Source organism: Lutra lutra, chromosome 4, assembly GCF_902655055.1.
Source record: "Lutra lutra chromosome 4, mLutLut1.2, whole genome shotgun sequence".
In the NCBI taxonomy this organism is placed as follows: domain Eukaryota; kingdom Metazoa; phylum Chordata; class Mammalia; order Carnivora; family Mustelidae; genus Lutra; species Lutra lutra.
This window is the reverse complement of record NC_062281.1, coordinates 97,933,736-97,955,952: the sequence shown is the minus strand read 5'-3', so window position 1 is coordinate 97,955,952 and position 22,217 is coordinate 97,933,736. Positions and strand designations below refer to the sequence as shown.

Sequence of the window (22,217 nt, the reverse complement as noted above, 5' to 3'; positions counted from 1 at the left end):
GGCATACACCACCATGTTTTGTTGGGCGTTAGGTCGCTGCAAAGATATGCCTCCCCTAGGCATGGAAAGCATGGCATCTATCACCTTATCCGTGTTTATATGTGACTTTTGAACCCATATGAGTGAGAGGTGCTGTCTCAAACAAGCTCAGTCCTGTTTCTTGGGTTTCTTGTTTAACTAAGCATAGTCAGCCACTATCCTAAAAACAGATGGACGAACAGAGTTTGTAGTCACAGATGGGCCAGAAACCCATGTTAGCTGAGACCTGTGTACCTCCTCCTTGGCAATCGTAGGTGCAGTCCCTGCAGTGTCCCATCACTCTGCCCCCCAACCTGATTAGGCCCAAAGCCTGCCCACTTGAGCTCTGTCATCACTCCTGTCAGTCCCAGCAATCACCCCCATGGGCTGAGCCAAGGGTGGCCAGGGCTGGCGGCAACCCAAGAGAAAGCAGTGAGGCTGGATTGGGGGAGAAGTTCTGTGGTGAAAGACTCGGCCCTCCTGGGCTGAGTCCTGACATGACCCAGGCCCCCCAGGACCAAGAATCCCTACCGAGCTGGTGGGGCCAGCCAGACTCTCCAACTTGGCTCCATTTTGTCTCCGACTTTGCTCTGATCTTAAATCTCCAGCTCATATATTCCTTTCTCCACTCTCCTGCAGCCCAGTCTCACTGTGCTCTCTCAGTTGCTGCCAGCCTTGGCACCCCTGGTTGTAAAGCCAGCTCCAGGCTCATCTTTCACTCCAGCCTCCTTTCTGTGAATTCCAAAACCCATGGCAGGGGCATGACACTCTGACACTGACTTTGCAGTCATTAGAGTCATGTATAACCCTCTTCTGCATTGTCAATCTTTCCTCCCTAAGGACACCAGGACCCCATTTTGTGCCTCTAGTCTCTCGAGTAGCAGCTTAGAGACTCAGCATACTTAGATGAATGGATGGACTGGCCCAAGCACTTTCTAAGTTCAAGGGATTTTGAATCAAATTAGGAAGAGGCGAGTGTCACTAATTATAGTGATTAAGAGTTACAAATATGAGTCAGAGAGAAAAAACAGAGTCAGCATGTCTCCTGAATTCTCAGAAAACTGGAATATTCTTTTCTGATCTGATTACAGTTTTCCCCTGTTGACTTATAATCTTTTCCCCACTGGTTTTGTTTGATTGGTTTGTTACTTCTCAGATGGTCTTATCTATTGTCTTTCCTAGAGAATGGGGTTGTCACACACAATGGGGTTGGTACACACAGCCTTGGGTATTGGCGCAATGCCCATTCTTTCCAGAAACATTAGGATTTGCTTTGACCCCGGATGATTATTTTGACTACAAACTAACTTTACAAACAAACAAACAAAAAAAAGTAATACTAGATTATTTGCATAAGTCAGTGTAAATAAGTAGATATCCATAGTATACCCTTTCTCTCTCTCTTTATATTGCATCTTATAGGTACTTATCACACCATTGTTAACTCTGCAATGACAGAATCAAAGTAGATCTTATCTTTAAATGAATAAATTAATCCCATCTTTATTTCCTTCTTATGTGTGGAGTTGGTTTGGTTTGTTGTTGATTCTCCAGTTCTTTAAGGTGTAGAGACAGCTGCTGTGTTCTGGATTTTTCAGTTTTTCTGAGGGAAGCTTGGATGGCTATGTATTTTCCCCTTAGGACCGCCTTTGCTGTATCCCATAGGTTTTGGACCGAAGTGTCTTCATTCTCATTGGTTTCCATGAATTGTTTCAGTTCTTCTTTGATCTCCTGGTTGATCCAAGCACTCTTAAGCAAGGTGGTCTTTAGCTTCCAGGTGTTTGAGTTCCTTCGGAACTTTTCCTTGTGATTGAGCTTCAGTTTCAAAGCATTGTGATCTGAGAATATGCAGGGAATAATCTCTGTCTTTTGGTATCGGTTGAGTCCTGATTTGTGACCCAGTATGTGGTCTATTCTTGAGAAGGTTCCATGTGCACTTGAGAAGAATGAGTATTCTGTTGTTTTAGGGTGGAATGTTCTGTATATATCTATGAGGTCTATCTGGTCCAATGTGTCATTCAATGCTCTTGTTTCTTTTTTTTTTTTTTTTTAAAGATTTTATTTATTTATTTGTCAGAGAGAGAGAGGGAGAGAGAGCAAGCACAGGCAGACAGAATGGCAGGCAGAGGCAGAGGGAGAAGCAGGCTCCCCGACGAGCAAGGAGCCCGACGTGGGACTCGATCCCAGGACGCTGGGATCATGACCTGAGCTGAAGGCAGCTGCTTAACCAACTGAGCCACCCAGGCGTCCCCTCTTGTTTCTTTATTGATTTTCTGCTTCGATGATCTATTTCTGAGAGAGGCGTGTTAAGATCTCCTACTATTAATGTATTCAGATCAATATGACTCTTTATCTTGATTAACAGTTTTCTTATGTAATTGGCTGCTTCCATATTGGGGGCATAGATATTTACAATTGTTAGATCATCTTGGTGGATAGTCCCTTTAAGAATTATGTAGTGTCCTTCTGTATCTCTGACTACAGTCTTTAGTTTAAAATCTAATTTATCTGATATGAGAATCGCTACCCCAGCCTTCTTTTGAGGCCCATTGGCATGAAAGATGCTTCTCCATCCCTTCACTTTCAGTCTGGGTGTATCTTTAGGTTCAAAATGGGTCTCTTGTAGACAACATATGGATGGGTCCTGTCGTTTTATCCAATCTGCAACCCTGTGCCGTTTTATGGGCGCATTTAGGCCATTCACATTGAGAGTGATTATTGATAGATACGTTTTTATTGACATCGTGTTACCTTTGAAGTCTTTCTTTCTGTAGATTGTCTCTATATTTTTGTTCAATGCTATTCTTAGGATTTTTCCTCTTTTATAGAACCCCCCTTAATATTTCCTGCAGTGTTGGCTTGGTGGTTGCATAGTCTTTTAAGCCTTGCCAGCTATCAACATAGACAATATGTCAGAAAGAGAATTCAGGCTAACAATTATCCAGGCAATAGCTAGGTTGGAGAAAGCCATGGATGACCAAATGGAATTGATTAGGTCTGAGCTGAAAGCGACCAGACAGGATGTTCACAATGTTAGGGCAGAGCTAAAAGCTACCAGGGCTGAGGTTCACAATGCTCTCAATGAGTTCCAATCTAATCTAAATTCTCTCAAAGCTAGGGTAACTGAGACAGAAGATAGAATTAGTGATCTGGAGGTCAAACAGATAGAGAGAAAGGATTAAGAGGAAGCCTGGAACAAACAGCTTAGAAACCATGAAAACAGAATCAGGGAAATAAATGATGCCATGAAATGTTCCAACGTCAGAATTATTGGAATCCCTTAAGGGGAGGAGAAAGAAAGAAGTCTAGAAGATATAGTGGAACAAGTTCTTCATGAAAATTTTCCCAATCTCGCGAATGGAACCAGCGTTCATGTACTAGAGGCCAAACGGTCTCCACCCAAGATTATAGATTCCAGAAAAACATCAAGGCACCTGATAGTCAAATTGAGGAATCATAATTGTAGGTATAATCTCTTGAAAGCTGCTAGGACAAAGAGGCTCCTTACTTACAGAGGAAAGCCCATCAGAATAATGTCAGACCTGTCCACAGAGACCTGGCAAGCCAGAAAGGGCTGGCAAGATATATTCAGGGCACTAAATGAGAAGAACATGCAGCCAAGAATACTTTATCTAGCAAGACTGACATTCAAAATGGATGGAGACAATCCCATCTTTAAATAGTTTAACCCAGTGGTTAATAATACAGTGCTTGGTGTCAGAGACCTGGATTCCTGACTAGATCACAAGTGCTGGGACTCTGCTACAAAATATGGACAATAACAATATTTATTTCACAAGGCTGAAGATTAATGAGATAATGCACGTAAAGTTGTTGACACAGTGTGGCAGGCAGTAAGTGCTTAATAAATGTTATTTTTTTTTCTTAATATTATGACAGCTGGATAAGATTCTGGACCTTGTGCCAATTCAAAAGAACCAAAGCCTAATGTATTGGAATGGAAAGAAAGCAAAAACTATTCATCCAGGACCTGCTATGATCGAGGTATGTGCTCAACGAAAAGGTGTAAGATACAGAGTGTGAAGAACTCTGTTATTTCATTAAGAAGGAAGCTAATGAAAAATTAACTGGTAGATACAAAAAGACAAAAGGTAGAAAACAAGGGTTATGGAGAATTAGAGAGAGAGAGAGAGAGCTCATGGGCAGGGAAGTCAAATCACACATAGCCTAGTGGGCTGTGATAAGCAGTGTGGATTTACCTTCCATGCAATCAGAATGAAATCTAAAATCCCTAACACGGCCAACACGGCCCTTCATGGTTTGGCCTGCCTGCTTCTCCAACCTCATTTGGGGCCACTCCACCTCTTACTTAATACACTCTTCCTCAGTTCTTCAAACTGCCAAGCTCTTTTCTACCCTGGGAGGCCTTTGCATGGGGTGTCTGTTCAGCAGTGCTCCCAAGCCCTAGGCTGGGCACCGGCTGCAGTTGCCTGCAGGGAATGCCTTGTTCTACCCACAGAAAGGCACTGAAGGTGTTCTGCTCCCACCTATGTCGTTCCCTCTTTCTAGAAGTCTCTTTCTTCCATTTGTCACCAACTCCAACTATCTTGGAAGTCTACACATAAACGTCAGCTCCTCAAAAGACATGCCCTGACCCCTCGTCTGAATCAGGTGCCCTTTGTATTCTTGTCTGAGGCACACTATAGTTTTCCTTTGCACCTCTTTCTCAATTTATAAAGGACACCTTGGCTTATATAATCACTTAGCTATACTTACTTATTATATAGCTGTAAACAAAGTGTCTTTGTCTGTTTTTCTCCCCCCTGCTCTCCCAGTAACTGACCAGAATGGATCTCAAAAATATTAATTCCTTGCCTTCAGTACAATCTCATTTGAATTGTAGAATCTAAAAACAAACAAAATAAAAAACAAAACTGAATTCATAGATACAGAGAACAGATGAGTGGTTGCCAAAGGTGGTGGGGGTTGGGTGAAATGAATGAAGGGGGTCAAAAGGTACAAACTTCCAGCTATAAGAAAAGTAAGTCCTGGGCATGTAATATACAGCATAATAGGCATAGTTAATAATACTGTATTGTATGTCTCAAAGTTGCTAAGAAGATAGATCTTAAATGTTCTCATCACAAAAAAATTAGTAACTATGTATGGTGATGGATGTGTTAGGTAAAGTTACTGTGGTGGACCATTTCACAATATACATAGGTATCAAATCATTATGTTGTACACTTAAAACTAATACAATGTATGTCAGTTATGTCGCAATGAAAATTGTTTCATTGAAGTGGGCCTGGGTGGCTCAGTCACTTAAGCCTCTGATTCTTCATTTTGGCTCAAGTCATGATCCCAGGGTTGTGACATAGAGACCCAAGCTGGGCACAGAGCCTGCTTAAGATTCTCTCTTTCTCTCTGTCCCTCCCCTGCCTTTCTCCCTCCTTCATTTAAAAAAAAAATTATAATATATTTGTTTCATTGAAAATTTTCATAAAATAAAAATAAGATTTTAAAGTCATCTGATGACACTAACTGATAGAAATGTTATATTACTAAATTCACCTGTAAAATGAAGAAGTGATGAACACTGCCATATTTTTGTCCTGTCATTTAAATTTAAATTCCTGTCATTTAAATCCCAAATTCATAGGATGAACATCCAACTCCTGATTGCCAAGAAAATCTACTTTTATAGATCCAAAAACCTGTCCTGAAAAGAATTATTACTCTCTTTTGTTTCTGTACACTGAATATATTATGATCTGCTATCTGCATGGTATATGAAGTAGTCTATAAATTGTAATTTTAACGGACTATGTGCCTCTGGTAGGAACCATCTTTACAACATGGTGTGAAAATTTTTAAATTAAGCAATTTCATATGGAAATTGAGATTTCCAACTTTCCTTGAAAAATCGGAAGAATTGGAACCACATTGCTACCTTGCAGTAAACTAAAAACACAATTAATTTCTCAAGGAAATGAATGAATACAAGAAGCTACTGCTTGGGAGAGGAGAGGCCCCCTAGACCTTGAATGGCAAGCAGCACATGGATAAGCAGAGGCCAGCAGCAAGGGCATCTCAGGAGGACAAGATGGCAGAAGCAGAGGTTTGGAGATACAGATGTACAGGGAGGGTATGGAACTGAGAGGTTATCTGAGGGTGCTGAATGGAGTGGTATATTTAAGGCATACAAGATAAAGAGGGTAGGGGTGCCTGGGTGGCTCAGTGGGTTAAAGCCTCTGCCTTCGGCTTAGGTCGTGATCCCAAGGTCCTGGGATCGAGTCCCACATTGAGCCCTCTGCTCAGCAGGGAGCCTGCTTCTCCCTCTCTCTCTGCCTGCCTCTCTGTCTACTTGTGATCTCTGTCTGTCAAATAAATAAATAAATAAAATCTTTAAAAAAAGGAAAAGAAAAAGAAGGTAAAGGATTTGAATATGAGGATGAATGGTTCTGAACTGGGGGTATTTGGGTAGGAGAACAATACAGCTAACCGGAGTTGGAGGAGGGTCTATTCTGACCGACAGAAAGGAGAGTGCAAAGGAAGGGTGACCAGCTGAGAGGCTGATGCGTTGTCTGGGAGAGGACAGGTCTCAGACTGAGGCGGTGGCAGGGTATGGAGGTAATGTAGGAAATTATGTTCCAAGTGTAGAGTCAGTCCAACTAGAGCTCTTCCATGGCTTTGGAGAGAGAAGGGAGGGAGACCTCACAAGAAGAGGAGGCAAGATGGTTCCAGGGTCCCCAGCCAGGGAACGAACGGAAGAACGAAACACTGACATCAGATGGGGCATGCCAGACCCGGAGGCGAAGTTCTCCGTTTCGATTTAGATGCAGTGCATTCATGGCAATCCAAGTCCTGCCAAGAGCTGGAGGTGTCAACCTGGCGCTCGGGGGAGGGGTCCCAAAGAGAGAGGTGGAGGGGAGAGGTGGGGGCGGAAGGGCAGGTAGCATCTTCAGGGAGGCCAGGGTGTGAGAAAACCACAGGGTGGGAGACTGGCCGTCTTACAGGAGGCAGGAGCAGAAAGAGGAGCGTGCCCTGGAGGCATGGAGGCCTGGGGGAGGAATCGGAAGACAGGGAACACAGTGTGGGGACTCCAAAGTCACAGCAGGGGAGAAGGCGCAGGTGGCTGGATCAAATATTGCAGGGAGTCATGGACAGTGGGACCACCACTAGGTCTCTCCTTTCAGGACTGGTAAGTCACTGGTGACCTTTCAGAGAGGAGCTGGGCCAGAAGCCAAAGCACTGGGAGTTAAGCATTTGAGTGGGTGGCAAGGACATGTTAGAGCAGGTGTGGATCCCTGGTTCAAGAAGTTTGCCCATGAAAGGCAGGAAAGAGTCATCCGGCTGCACCAGGGGGCACATTCCGAGGGCCGTGTGACCGCTCCCCAGGCCTTGGGACAGCAGATGCAGACCATCAAGGACCCTGTGTTTGACCCTCCAAGTGCAGTCCCTTCATGGCACCCCTTACCTCCCGGGATGGACTGAAGAAAGCTACATTGGTGCCACATCTCATGGTCAGAGGGAAGGTGGGGAAGGCATGGGGAGGTTCCGTTAAAGGGAACTGAGAGTTGGGGGTTGGGGGGTACTTTCTGCAGGATCAAGAATCTGAAGAAAATGGAGTGCTGAGGAGCCTGGGAAAAAAATGTCACAGATCTTTGCTCAAAGTGAACGTCCCTGAGGCTGGTCCTTAAAAATATCTCGGCCACAATGCTGCTCTTTCCTTGTAAGCCAAAAAAGCACCCTTTTTAACCCACTATCCCTCATACCATCTGGCAACGTGTCAAGCCATTCAGCAACTGTGTGTCCTGCCTTGAAACTGGAGAGCTGACGTTTATCCCCAGTAATCTCCCGGCACTTTCTGCCACCTGCAGATGGGGCCCGGGCTATGTATAGCTGGGCGTTGGCACGTGATGGCTCCACGCAGGAGGCAGGCGAGGGAGTGGAACAACTATTTTACGAGATAGAAGTAAATATTGGGACTTCTTGAGGCTGGAAAGGGTGGCCTCCGAGAGAGCTTTAGGGCAAGAGGGAGGCTGTTGCTGGTTTCTACTGGTGTTCTTAGGCTCTGTCTTTTGTCAATGCCAGGGACGAGACCCAAGAACCAGAGCTGTGTGTTCTTTCCACCATGCTGAGAAGCAGTGTAATAGTAAGAAAAAGAGCACCCATTGGGTGTTTTCTATGTGCTAGATACTGCTCCAGTCCCTTACACAGATTATCTTATTGGATCTTCCCAAAATCCACAGAAAGCAGAAGTTTGTAGTTGAGGAAATGGAGGCATAGAAAGGTAAACCAACTTGCCCAAGGCCACACAGCACTTAAGTAACATAGCTGGGTTCCAACCTGACACTGTGGCTCCATTTTCAGAGATGATTTATTCATTTGACAGAGAGAGAGTGCGCACAAGTGGTGGGAGCAGCAGAGGGAGAGGGAGTAGCAGGCTTCCTGCTGAGCAAGGAGTCCAACATGGGGCTTGATCCCAGGACCCTGGGACCATGACCCTAGCTGAAGGCAGATGCCCAACCGACTGAGCCCCCCAGGTGCCCCAAAGTGTGTGCTTCTTTGTGGGGCAATATTGAGGGCTGCTGTTTACGTGTCCTGTTCACCTTTTCCTGTGAATACAGGAGACGCTCTCGTTTCCTTCATAAATAAATAGGGAATGTGTGGTCAGATCCTTTGGGGTCCTGAGCCAAAGTGGCCGTGCATGTGGGTGTGAAGTAGAGGCAGGTGAGCATGTGAGGGAGTACCTGGTGGCTGGCCTGGTCTGCCTCCTGCCCAGCACACAGCAGATGGTGAGGAGCAGCCTGCCTGGCGTGGGGCAGTGGGCAGCAGGCGGACACTCCTGGAACAGGCTCTGCGGGCACTCAGAAGCAGCTTTGGCTGGCGGGGCCCAGCACACTGCAAGATGGCGCACTGGCCATCTTCCCACACGGCTGTCCAAACAGAAACGGCTTATCTGGATAAGACTGCATCCATTTGCTAGAAGAGGGAGCCTCCGAGGCTCTCGGGTACAGACTCAGTGCTTTGGAGGGCTGGCTTTCTTGGTGGAAGAAGTCACCTTAGATGCTAAGGCTGAGCTGTTAATGATATGAAAATCCTCCAGACCAACCAGAGGTGTCCAAACTATAAAAAAAGGGGGCTGCTGTTTTGAAAGAAAAACCATGTGATTCTGAAACATCTTATCCCTGAATTTTTCATCTTACTGCTTCATCTTATGATAGTTTTTAAAAAATATTTTATTTATATATTTGACAGACAAAGATCACAAGTAGGCAGAGGCAGGCAGAGAGAGAGGAAGGGAAGCAGGCTCCCCGATGAACAGAAAGCCCGATGCAGGGCTCAATCCCAGGACCCTGGGATCATAACCTGAGCCGAAGGCAGAGGCTCTAACCCACTGAGCCACCCAGGCACCCCTTATGATAGTTTTTTTTTTTAAGATTTAATTTATTTATTTAACAGAGAGAGAGAGATTACAAGTAGGATTACAAGTAGGCAGAACAGCAGGCAGAGAGGGGAGGAAGCAGACTCCCTGCCGAGCAGAGAGCCCAATGCGGGGCTCGATCCCAGGACCCTGAGATCATGACCTGAGCCAAAGGCAGAGGCTTAACCCACTAAGCCACCCAGGTGCCCCCTCTTATGATAGTTTTATAGTGGAGACTTTCATGGTATCTCATGTCTCCACTTAAAAAATGTATAAAATTGGTAGAAGGTCTACCTAAGGGATATCATGGCCAGACATCCTGTTTGGAATCAAGTATTGGACTGAGAAAAGAAAGTTCCAATGGTCTAAAAACTTCTGAATCAACAGTGTGTTTTCCATCTTGTAAAATCTCTATTAATTCTCTAGGTGGAAGGAGAACTGATCTCCTTCCATCAATTCAAGCCATGATCTTCTAATAGCACTTCTCCCTTTCACCATCTGCCCCTGGGAAGTGCACAGTAAATTCTCATCAAATATTTGGAAGGCACTTGGGCTCTAAGGAGATCTGCAATTTCAGAGCGGGCATGGGTATACATTGTCTGAGAGAGCACTGGTTCTAGGGGAGGATTCGTTCCCACAGCCAAACCAAAATAAGCCTGACCTCATCTGATTTTACAGAGGGCAGCAGGTGCAAGTTTGGAGGATGCCATTTTTGGGCAGTGAACAGTTGGAAGAAATACCTGAATCCTGTGTGTGTTGCTATTCTCTGCCCATAGTTCCCACATCATTCCATCTGTAGATTTACTTGACTCCCGCAACTTCATTTTGCCTTCCTCTCTTGGGGTTTAGAAATGCAATCATAGGGACATTTGCCAGTGCTAAATAGGTCTGAAAGCAGGGTCAGCCTTGCAGAGCCTAGAGGTTTCTGCCCATGCTGGATATATACTTGGAACTGAGTGTCCTGTGGTTTAAAAAAAAAAAAAATCAGTTTTACCCATTTTTCAGTGGGATTAAGCAAGGATGACAAAAATGTTCCTGGATATGACAGAGTCAATCTAATTTTATACTTTTCCACTCAATGCTTCTTTTAATTAATTTAACTTTAAAGAGAGATCAAGGAGAAATATATTTTCTGTATATGCAATAGATTTACCATTGCTTGCCTTTCCTTCCCTCTCTTTTCATCCATCCATCCATCCATCCATCCATCCATCCCTCCATCCACCCATCCATCCAGTGTTTGCTGGATTTTTATTAAATCCCAAGTAGGCATGAAGCATTAGCCCATTTGCTCACACTGTTCATTTCAGTTCAACCTAGTCCAACTGTACAATTAAATGTTGCTCAAGTGTGGGTGAAAATCCAGAATACAAACTAAAGACACTTGTCCCTGTCTAAGCTGGCATTGCTTACAAACACAAAGCAATCCCTCTCAGCTGTTCCTTGGTGTCATGGAAGGAATATGTCATTTGGAACCAAACAGATATGAGTTCAAATCCTGATCTACCATTTTATGGCTTTGTGACTTTGGGCAATTTCTCCTCTTAACTTTTGGGATCATTTCTTTGCATGCATTGTGGAAAAAATGCTGTAAGAATTAAGTAAAATAATATACATAAAGCACCCATATTGGGTACAGTTTATGGTAAATTCATAGTAAGTGCTATCTCCCTTCTCCTTCTTCTCTTCTGTTCATTTAACATTCACTCAACAAATACCACTGAGTGCCCACCATGAGCCAGACACTGATATAAGTGCTGACATATGGTAATGGAGGGAACATTTTGCTTTTGCCTGTGTGGATTTTACATTCTGTAAGGGTGTCAGATAGTGGGCAATGTGTCAGCCTAGTGCTATGGAGAAAGAGTAGGGCAGAGAGGTTAAAAGGAGTGCTCAGAGACTGAGCTATGTAGGAGGTCAGGAAAATAACTTCTTTTATAAGGTGCCTTTTAAAGCAAAGAACTAAAGGAAGGGAGTTCTTAGCATTAATAAAAGAACATCTCTTTAGCTATAGGGAGCCATGTCATCTGTATTTTTTTAAGACTTTTTAAAAGATTTATTTATTTAAATAATTAAATATTTAATTAATATTTATTAATTAAGGGACAGAGAGAGAGGGGCAGAGAGAGAGGGAGAGAGAGAATCTTCAAACAGACTCCCCTCTGAGCTTGGAGCCCAACCCAGGGCTTGATCCCAGGACCCTGAGATCATGACCAGAGCTGAAACCAAGAGGCAGCTGCTTAACTGACTCTGCCTGAGTCTCCCAGGCACCTCTCCCCTGCATCTTGTAAGGAAGCAGGTATAAACATGTGATGGATAAAGGAATGAATATTTCTCTTTGGGTGGTCACAGGGCCATTTCACATTATAGAACACTTACTAGATTGCTCTAAGCAGATTTCCCATAGTTTCCTGTCAAACACTTTAACACCCATACATACAAACCCGTTAGTATCCCATATTCTCCAGGGTTCTCCGATTTGCCATTTCTTTGTGGAAAAGGGCAATGTGACATGGCAACCAAATAAATGATTTTTTTCCTTTCTGAAGGTACATCCTGTACCCTGCCCAAAGCTTACCCTCTGATCTGGCCTCAGAAAAAAACCATAATTCCACTGGAAACCTCTCAAGTAGGGTAAGACTTCGCATGGCCCAAATATCCGCTTTTAAGGAGGTCCAAAATGTTAGTCCCTGGCTCTGAGAGGGGATGGTGGGCAAATACTGGGGCTTGAGTCCTAGGGCAGACCTGAACCCCTACAACCCTAGAACCAAATTATGGCATCAGTTCAAACCAGAGGTATGTCAAAAGACCAAAGATCAACCAGTTGGAACACGATTCTGGTCATCTGGAAAATTTCTCTAGCCCAAGAGACCACTGCTGTGCTTGGTAAACTTTAACCCACCTAGGAATCACTTGGAGAATCCCATTTAAATGTAATAAGCATCCAGGTGATGCTTTGCTCGCTGCTCTGGGGTCTGCATTTTGAGCATCAATTCTCAAGTGTCTACAAGCTTGGCTGCACATGAGAATTACCCACAGAGCTTTTAAAAACTGATATTTTAAAAACATCTCTTATCCCATCACCAATTTAATCAGTATCTGGAGGGAGGAGACCCAAGCACCAGTATTTTTTAAAAAGATTTATTTGAGAGAGAGAGAGGGAGAGAGAGGAAGAGTACACATGCAGGTGGTAAGGGGTGGGGGGAGGCTGAGGAAATGGCAGAAAGAGAATCTCAAGCAGACCCCCCTCTGAGCAGAGAGTACGATGCAGGGCTCTATCTCAACCCCGAGAACATGACCCTGAGATCGTGACCTGAGCCAAAACCCAGAGTTGGATGCTCAACGAGCTGAGCCACGCAGGCACCCCAAGGCACTGGTATTGTTAAAAATTCTTTGGTGATTCCAATATGCAGCCAAGGTTGAGAACTATTGCAGTTAGCCTAGAACATGGTCTAAATTTCAAGCAACAGGTGAAGAGAATTAGCATTTGAAAAGCACTGGGTATATTTCAGGCACTCTTTTAGGCATTCTACATAGATTAATCTCCTAGTATCAGCGTAATAGTAATCAACATAACAAGATAATATCTGATTCTTGTATAGCTTCTTGCAATTTTTTAAAAATATTTTATTTATTTATTTGAGAGAGAGAGAGAGAGAGAGACAGTGAGAGAGAGCATGAGCGAGGAGAAGGTCCGAGGGAGAAGCAGACTCCCCGTAGAGCTGGGAGCCTGATGTGGGACTCGATCCCAGGACTCCAGGATCATGACCTGAGCCAAAGGCAGTCGCTTAACCAACTGAGCCACCCAGGCGCCTGCTTCTTACAATTTTATAAGAAATTTTTATTCACATGCATTCCATGTAAGTCTTTTAACTCACTGGCTGAAACCACATGATTGGGTTAATAGATGAGCGAAATGAGGTGCCTATCCGTGACTTGCTCTGGATCAAAAAGCAAGTGTGAGAGAATTTCAGGCACTCTGAGCTCGGTTGTCTGCTTTTCCTGAGCATGGCGCCCTCATCTGAGGTTGGATATAAGAGTCCGGCCATGCTCAGAAAGAGCACGAGAGTCATGTCAATGACATTGGGCATACTGCAGGGTCTAAAATCTTGTGCCACTCACTCCCAGCCAGAGAGATTTCACTGATAAGCAAACTGATTAGGTGACTAAGTGCTGAATAGAGAAGGGAGCTCAGTCCGTTAGGGACTTGGGTAGACTGGGAGCAGCAGTATCAAGAGACTTCCTTAAGTAGCAATAGAACCCAGAGCCCTACACTGATCAGGATTCTAATTCTTGATTCTGCTACTGATGCTGGAACCAGCCTCCCCCACCTCCCACAGGGCATAATGAATAATCTGTGCCAGAATCACCGTCAAAAATTATTGGAAAATAATCTTCTTACCGGCACTGGAAAATTGGTCATAACAACAAGCTGTCTTCCTACTGGTAGACAGGGCATTTCCAATCATCTTATGTGATGATATGCATTCAGTATCTAAGAGGGCCTGGGAGAGAGCCACCAGGAAGGTTGTGTGTGGATGGCAGCAGCTTTTATGTGGTGAGCGGAAGTGGGACCTCTTAAGCAGGAAGAACAGAAGGTCCCTGCGTGGGGACGCTCAGGAGCAGCCTCTGACCTTGCACCCTAGCTAAGGGTCTGTTGAAAAATACCAGGCGACTTGGGTCGACCTGGCATGCAGCTAGCAGGATGCAATGGCTATTCCTGCAAGACCCCAGGCTGCCTGCCCATCTAAGAGACCTCGCTCATCCTAAACAACCGAAGTGGTTGTCAACTGCTCACAGTGAGGAAAGCACAGCTCGTTCATCTTCTGTTCACTGACTCCATTCATTCATTCATTCATTCACGTATTCATGCTGATGTGACTCAGAGTCTGGTAAGGGCAGTGCATATTTGATGAACTGATAGTTCTGTTCAGGGATTCACATTACTTATTTTCAGGCTCTAAAACATTCTGTAACTTGCCTGAGTAGATCTCCCATGGTTTCTCCTAATCCAATAAATGTGTATTGGTTACAGGTTGGCCTATTCACTCGCTCCCCCAAAACACACATACACAGTTAATAGTGTCATCTTTGAACATGAGATGTGATGTAGAATGCCCAGAGATCCTGAAACCAAGGTCCATGCACGTCTCCTTTCTCCTTTCCTTCTAGAGGTGCTGAGGTAGCAAGACATTGTTTCTATATGGGCACGAAGCTCTCTAGGAAAAAGTTTCGGTCCTCTTTCCTTTCTCCTTGTTCAGGCTGGAATTTTGTTTTCCTGGAAGTGGAGTGGTGTAGAGGAAAGGCAGTGGGCCTTGGACTTGGGGATAATATCCGTGTGAAGGCAGGTGGGGACAGGAAGAAGTAAACAGTTCCCATACTTGCTTGGGTGTTTGGAATGCCAATCCCAGGGAGCTAAGGAACTCCTAATGTGGAAGCCATATTGCTTATGCACAGCCCCCTCTGCCATCCTCCTGCCTCCTTCTGCCATCCAGCACCCTACACCCCCAGATCATTCATCCAGCTGTGTTTTTGACTCACAAGCAGATTTTGGTCCTTGCCCATTTCAATTTGATTCCATTTGCTTTTTTCCACTTTCTCTATTACCAAGTTTGCTTTGAATTCAGGTTGCCCTCCGGAGGTTTCCAATCCAGAGGGAGAACTTCCACATATGTCTCCTTGGAGAGAAAGAATAAGGTAGAAGGAGCTGGAAGGAAACTGGAAGCATCCCTCAAAGACAGACGGTGCCATAACTGAGAATGTGGAAGAAGCCCAGTTCATAAATGGTGTGGGTGAAGTGGCTGAGTATATCAAGCACAGACTCAGCAAAATCGTGGAGATCAGAGGGAGAGCTGCACATGGTGGGCAGACATCAAGAATCTGTGAGCAAGGGCAAGTCCCCTCTGCCCTCTGGGGCTCAGCTGGCTGAGAATAAGCAACATGGCACTGTGTTACCAGTCCTGAGCTCTCTGCAAGTGGCCTGGTGTCCTCAGTCTATAAAGTGGCGGGGTTAGGGTGGGTGGCATCTAAAATGAAGACTGGAAAGGGGAGCACGGGCTGCAAGTTGACAATATTTGTTGAAGTACCTTCCATGTGCCTGATCCACGCTCTTGCCAGACTAACTCATCGTCACACCACCACTGTCTCCACTTTACAAAACAAGGAGCCTGACCACAGACAGACTTCCTCCTTAGGAATTGGACTTGAATCTATCTGATTTGAAAGTCCATGTTTTAAAGCACACCACCTCTCAAGCATTCTAACCCAAGAGAGGTCGGTGACATTGGAGGACTTTCTCCGGCAACGTTTGTGGAACACATGATAGCAGCAATGGCTTGCATTGCAATTTCAAGGGGGAAGTCAAAGCAAGAAACAAAAGAGCAGGGAAGAATCGGAATCATTGGGTAGATCCTCCTCTTGGGTCTGAGTTCTATGATGCTAATAGAATCTGGCCTCTACGGCGTAACTCCGTGTACTGTCTTGGCTGAAGCTGAAGAAAACAGTGTATGAAATTGCAACTAAATGGTGTTGACACCTCAACAGAAAACTGGGGGAATGTCAGAAAATTAATTCATGGGAGAAAAAAATGTAAATGGCAAGTAATTTTATGTGAAAATTCCATTTAGCTAAAAAAAAAAAATCAAAGAATTTCTGATGAAATTGTACGATGAAAATCTAAACAAAGATTTTTAAAACTCTGAAAATTGTGTCAACATCCCAAAATAGGCCACTTATCTTAAAAATATGCATGGTCATACAATGGAATGCCAGGCCAGCATTAACATTACGTTTGCCAAGAATATAACACTCTATGATGATAGAGGAATGCTCACAATATACTGAAATGAAAAAAGCAGGAAACAAAATTGTATAAATAATACAAAACAACTGAAAAATGTATGTTTGCATATAGACAGAAAATATGGGAGAGAAATCTCTCAGTACGTGAACTGTTTCATTCTGGGTGGCTATTATTTTTGTCTTTGTTTTTCTTTTCCATGTATTCTGACATTTCTAAGTGAGTATGTGCTCTTTGTGGATGAAATGCCCAACCAGGAATCGGGATTACCAGCTGGCTGAGTCCCATCACTACAAAGCCACAGCTCTGAAGTAAAGGGTTCAGAGCAATCTAGATGGTTCTCAAAGACAACGTTTCATCAGACATGTCATTCATTCAGCAAGCCTCTACAGAACACCTCTACTGAACTATGTACCCCGCACCACTCCTGGTGCCTTCCAGAGCCAGACCATACCACCCCTGGCCTCCCAGAGCCAGACCCTACCACCCCTGGTGCCTTCCAGAGCCAGACCCAGCCAAACTGAACAGCAGTTTGAACTTGGTGCCTCCTGGTATCATTTTATTTGCACTTTTTCTGCCTAAGCATTTAGTGACCTTACATTCTTTCCCTACTCCCCTTCCCTTTATCAAACCTTGTTCTCACTCAGAACTCAAATTTGGTCAGACGCAGGTACAAGTGATTGGCAATATTTTAAAGGACCTGCCCACAGGGCTTTAACCAAGTAGGAACAAAAACCCTACCCTAAAAGAATGAGGCCATCACGGTCAAATTCTAGGAAAATTTGGTGGGGAGATACTTGAGTGTTGTCAGAATCCTTCCTCTTGCAGTTCCTTCCCCAGCCCTTGCTTCTTGCCTGGTAAATTCCACTCATTGTAACAAACCAGTTCTTCCTTGTCATGCCTTCCACTTCTCTCCCAGAGAGTGGGGCTCTTGTTTGTGCTCTCAGAGAACCTTATAAGCCTCTCTATTATTACAATGAGCCCCTTGCACTGTAGCTTTTGTTTGCCCTTCTTCCATAATGGGCCATGAGGCACCCAAGTGTCTCCTTTTCCTGTATCCACAGTATCTCTCCCCCACCCAAACCCCAACCTGCAAGTGACAGATGTATGTGTGACTGATCAGCATTTCAAGACCCCAAGTCGGGGAGTGCCTCCTCACCCTGCAGACAGGGCTGTTCCTGGGTCTTTTCATGGTCATCCCTTAGAGTGGCAGGCAAAATCCTTTCGAGGGGCAGGAGCTATGGTTAGCTCCTTTAGGTTTTTGTCAGAACGGGGCAGCCCTTACATGACAAGTTATGAGCTCCTAATCCCTAAAATTCTCTTAGCTGGCGGGGGGGCGAGGAGGGGAGTGACAGCTCATCATTGTAGAATGAAATCGGTTTAATGGGTTGGAATCAATATTTTTTAATTGAAAAAGATTCAAAATGACAAGAACAGAACAGAATGAAATAGAAGAAAAAGAATTTTGTTAAAAATCCAAGTATTCCCCAAACAGTAATTGTTCCTTGAAATCTGTGTTTCCTGTGTATGTATGCATGCATGTGTCCACAAGCACTAGGTCATAGTGAGTTACAATAGAAACGTCGGAAGCCACCTCCCTGAACAAGTTGGAGGAAAGGAGCCCACTGTTCCTGCCCTGTCTGCCCCTGCCTGAGACCTCATTCCTGTGGACATTCGCTGGGAGCTGTCTCCTCTTCTCTTAGCCCCCAGCAGTCACAGCCCCGGAACTGGCAGAGGATTTTCCTTAATGCAGCTTGGGGGGGGGGCAGGGAATTAAAAGGACAAAATAACTGTTTTGATGAGGAGGGAAAGATAGAGGCTTATATCCCTTTCTTTCTACCCATGGTATTCCCAGAACCATTTTTGTCCTGGACTCTGAGGAAGAGTCTGCACTTGACAGGTACCCCAGCAAATCCCCCTCCCCTCTCCGGTCATCACTAAGGAAGCAGGGGCTCCTCCCTGGTTGGGACAGCTACGTGACTGGTATCCTGTTTTGGGATGGGGGGGGGAGGTTGCTCTGCGCTTCTCAACCCTGTTGCTGATACAGCTGGCCTCTCCAGGCCCAGGCCCATGGGCGGAGCAACTCTATTTAAGGCAGACTAGAAAGGATCCTCAACAGGGTATCTAGCAGCTAACTAAACATCATCTTATTTGGTTACAGCAGCAGTGCAATGCAGGGGCTAAGACCACCTTCGCCTGCACTGATTGAATGACCCTGGGCAACTTACCCTCTCTGTGCTTCAGTGTCCCCTTCTGTAAAATGGGGATAGGAACTATGCCAATGTCATAGAAATACTGTAAGGATTCAACATGTTAACATATACAAAGTGCTTAGAACAGTCTCTGTACACAGTGAGCATCCAATAAATATTATTGTTATTTAATTATTTCTTACATAGGTATAATGATTGTTTTTCCCATATTTATAGATAAGAAAAAGAGACTCAGAGAAATCAAGTCCCTGCCCTATATCATGTGCCCAGGAAAAGCAAAGCCAAAATATAAAATCTAGATCTCCTGACTCCATGTTCTATGTCCTTCTCCCCCTAATGATTCCCACCTCAGCTTCAGCAGCCTGTGGGACATCGCCTAAATCCCATGGGTCTCTGCCAGGCACTCTTGGATCAAAGGTGTTTGAAGGGATGGTGAGCCCAGGGGAAAGTCCTTTCTCAGGTCTACATGGCCCTAGGACTTTGGGGGAGATACGTTCTTGAGGGAGTGTGTGTGTATGTGTGTCCAAGTGTATGTGTGTGCGTGTGTGCGCATGTGTTTTAATATGCCGGGGAATCAGAAATGGGAGATCGTTACTTGTATTGGCATTCTTTCTGAGTTACAGGCTATCAGACAGTGATGAGCATGTGGGGTAGAATCCTTATGTCTTCAAAGAACTTCTTCAGAAAAGTGTCTCTTGATAACTGAGTAGGGCCATTTGAAACAGAGATGACGATGTGAGTATTTCAGGGGCTAAGCAGCAGCTATGCTGTATGTCCTGGTTTCTTCCAGCCTCTGATGTTCCCATATATAGTACAAAGATCTAAAAACTGTCCCTGCTTTCTCTTTGCTTGCAACCCACAGAGGGAACTGAATTTCCACTTCCAGCCCCAGGATAAGCCTGAGGAAAAATATGGTGGTAGTTGTGATGTTTTGAAAATGCTTAGCTTTTTGTCAACCCAAGCTCTCTGTAATAACCACGCCACCATACAGAAGAGCTCTGAAAATAGGTGTTGTATGATCAAGAGACACTTAGGATTCTCAAGTACTTTTTAAATTATATTTTATGATATTTGAGATGATTTTCATAGAATTTATTGGTATCTATTTGGAGGGATTCAAATCTACATGTGTTTGATATATGATAACTTTGTTAATCAAAATATTTGATTCAGTTGAGCTTTCTGATATGCTAGTTAATAAGCTGCTATAATTCTCAAATAGCCCTGTCCCCAGGTTTGTGCCTCGGCTGGGTGTGGGGCTGAGAAGGGATTTTGGTGACTACTAGAATTCCTGGCATTCACAGGTGCTCCTGAAGTGTAAGCAACCTTACACTGTCCAGGAGGCGTTGTGGGAACCGGCCCTGGACCACTCACCAAGGATTAGAGAATGCACCCCCGTGCCAGGCTTACAAACTGGCCATGTAATACAGATAAAATAAGAACTGACTTCAGCATCTGCCCTGAACACACACCAATAACTTTCTGGGAAAAAAAAAATCCCGCTAATGAACGTGTAACTAGAGATCTCCACATATGCACACTGTGCGATGTTGACTGGACCCAAGAGGCAAAGACTACTTTGTGATATTCCCCATCTGACCCATGTGGAGAAGCAAGGTCAAATGCCTCCTGTCTCTCCAGGATCATGGGGAAACTTCAGGGAACAGAGAGGGGGGAGTTAGCACACCAAATGGAACGCACAGATCATCTCTGAATTGCATTTCAGCCAGGCTTTTCAATGATAGATTTAACACCGACTATTACCCTTGAAAAGTCAAGAGGACCATCAGGTGACAGAGTTTAAATCAGAACTATGTGTTGTGCAACACATCTGCCTGCCCCCATTTTAGGAGCCGGGACCCACACTTTGCTCTTCCCACAGCCCAGCTTTGCAACAAGGATATCTTCAGATTCAAACCAGACTAAAATGCAGCTGGACTTCAGGACAGAGTCTCCGCACCAGTGTTCCCACCTCCCAGCCGCTGGCCAGCCCGTGCTCCCTGGGACAACGCGGTGAGCAGGTCCCCAGCTTACCTCGAGCACAATTTCTTTCAGTTGGAACTGTTTCTGTGCGACTTTGTCTGAGGACACTGCCTCATGGTAGTAGAGGCAGAGCACATCGTATTTCTTCAAAACCTGCTTGAAGTTCTTCTCCGTGAGACTGACCACGCGGTCCTTGCCGTCATACGTGGGGAAGTTGAGCCCCTCTTCTGCCCGGCAGGAGGACAGCAGGTAGACCCCCACGATGAACAGGTGCACTCTCTCCATCTGGGAGAAGTTTCTTTTCACTTTCCCAGGAAGCCTGAGTGCGGGAAAGCGGCCGGAAGACTCCAGAGGACTGACTGAGAGAAGTGGGGAGCAGAGAAGTGGATTTGGTCCCTCCCCTCTGTCCCTCCTGGGCCCGAGGACCAACTCCCCACCTCCTGGGCTCCAACAAGCAGTACTCTTGGGCTCAGGACACACGCGTGCAGAGACTGAGGGCCAGGCTGAGCAGCCAAGCCCCAGATACCTCGCATAGCTCGGCCCAGCCCCTGTCTCATCAGGAACTCCATTTTTAGGATGCAGTTGTTTCAGGCTAAAAATAAATCATGCAATGAATAAAAAAGTTAGATATGCCTCTGTTGAGGGATTCGCTGATACAGTCTGTCAGAGGGGTAGGAAGGGAGGAGGCAGGAGGGAAAGAGGAGAACGTGTGCACCAGACATGAGGCCAGCAAGGTCAAGGAAGAGAAAGAGACTCAAGAAGGAGGGAGAGACGATAAGAGGGGAGAAAGATGGGACAGTAGTGGGACAAGTCAATGAAGATGTTTGCACATACACAGGGCCACCCAGACCTCGGATTTGTTCAACTACTATGGGGAGAGTATTCAGCCTGTCCCCTCCTAGCAGGCTACTTGTCCCCTAACACTGCTCACACGGGAGCCAAGTGCAGCCCCGAGGTGAGCTTCACATTCTGCACCTGCCTTTCCCTGCCTCCCATCCTCTCTTCTTGGGAACTTGGCCCTGGCTGGCCGCTGTGCCATGCATGCTGACATGGCTCTGCCAGGCACTAGGCAAGCAATATAGGGACACCCTGCCTGCTAGCCCACCAGGGGCCACAGTTCCTCTTGATTTTGGCTTAGGCTGTGATGTCAGGGTTCGTGGGATTGAGCCCCATGTCCAGCTCTGTGCTCAGCGGAGAATCTGCTTGAGATTCTTTCTCCCTCTCCCTCTGCCCCTCCCCCTGCTCATGCACTCTCTCTAAAATAAATAAATAAATAAAATATTAAAATATATTTTAAAATATTTTAAATAAAATAAAAATTCAACAGTCTTCCTCAGAAACCGTCTTATATTTTTTTGCTACCACCTCTGTCATATTTTTTTTACCTTAACCCCTAATGTAACATTTTTGCCCCTTTCTTCTTCATTAAGGACAGATTTGTACACAAAGCCTAGAAGTTGGACAGAGAGTTCCAGTCCCCATCTGCCTTTTAATGATTGAATGCACTTTGGAGGGGTCACTCGTTCTCTCTGGTTCTCAGCTCCCCCCTTGTCAAATAACACTCTATTGCAAGGTTTGGAACATACAGATGGAAAAGCATTATTAATCAAGTGTCCAAACATGGTAGCTATCATACCTAACTTTATTCTTGCTGGAGATGGTAGAACATGGGTTATTATAATACTTGTCAATTTCTAATAATAATGGTTTGTGAATCCTTTCTTATCCATTTTCTCCTTGAATCTAGCAGACAATTGGGGCAGAAGTGATTAGTGTTCGTTTCACAGGTGAGCTAACTGAGATTCAGAGATCA

At 44.9% G+C, this 22,217-nt stretch overlaps 1 protein-coding gene across 1 annotated transcript in view; it reads right to left on the bottom strand.

The window, feature by feature from the left end:
* The window catches only part of CASQ2 (calsequestrin 2), a 63,325-nt gene extending 42,406 nt beyond the window's left edge, over positions 1 to 20,919 (bottom strand). The window contains exon 1 of the mRNA XM_047727373.1: positions 20,456 to 20,919. Within this exon, the coding sequence (XP_047583329.1) occupies positions 20,456 to 20,689 (234 nt within the window). The 5' untranslated portion in view covers positions 20,690 to 20,919. The remainder of the gene's footprint in view (positions 1 to 20,455) is intronic.
* Between the last annotated feature and the right edge of the window lie 1,298 nt (positions 20,920 to 22,217).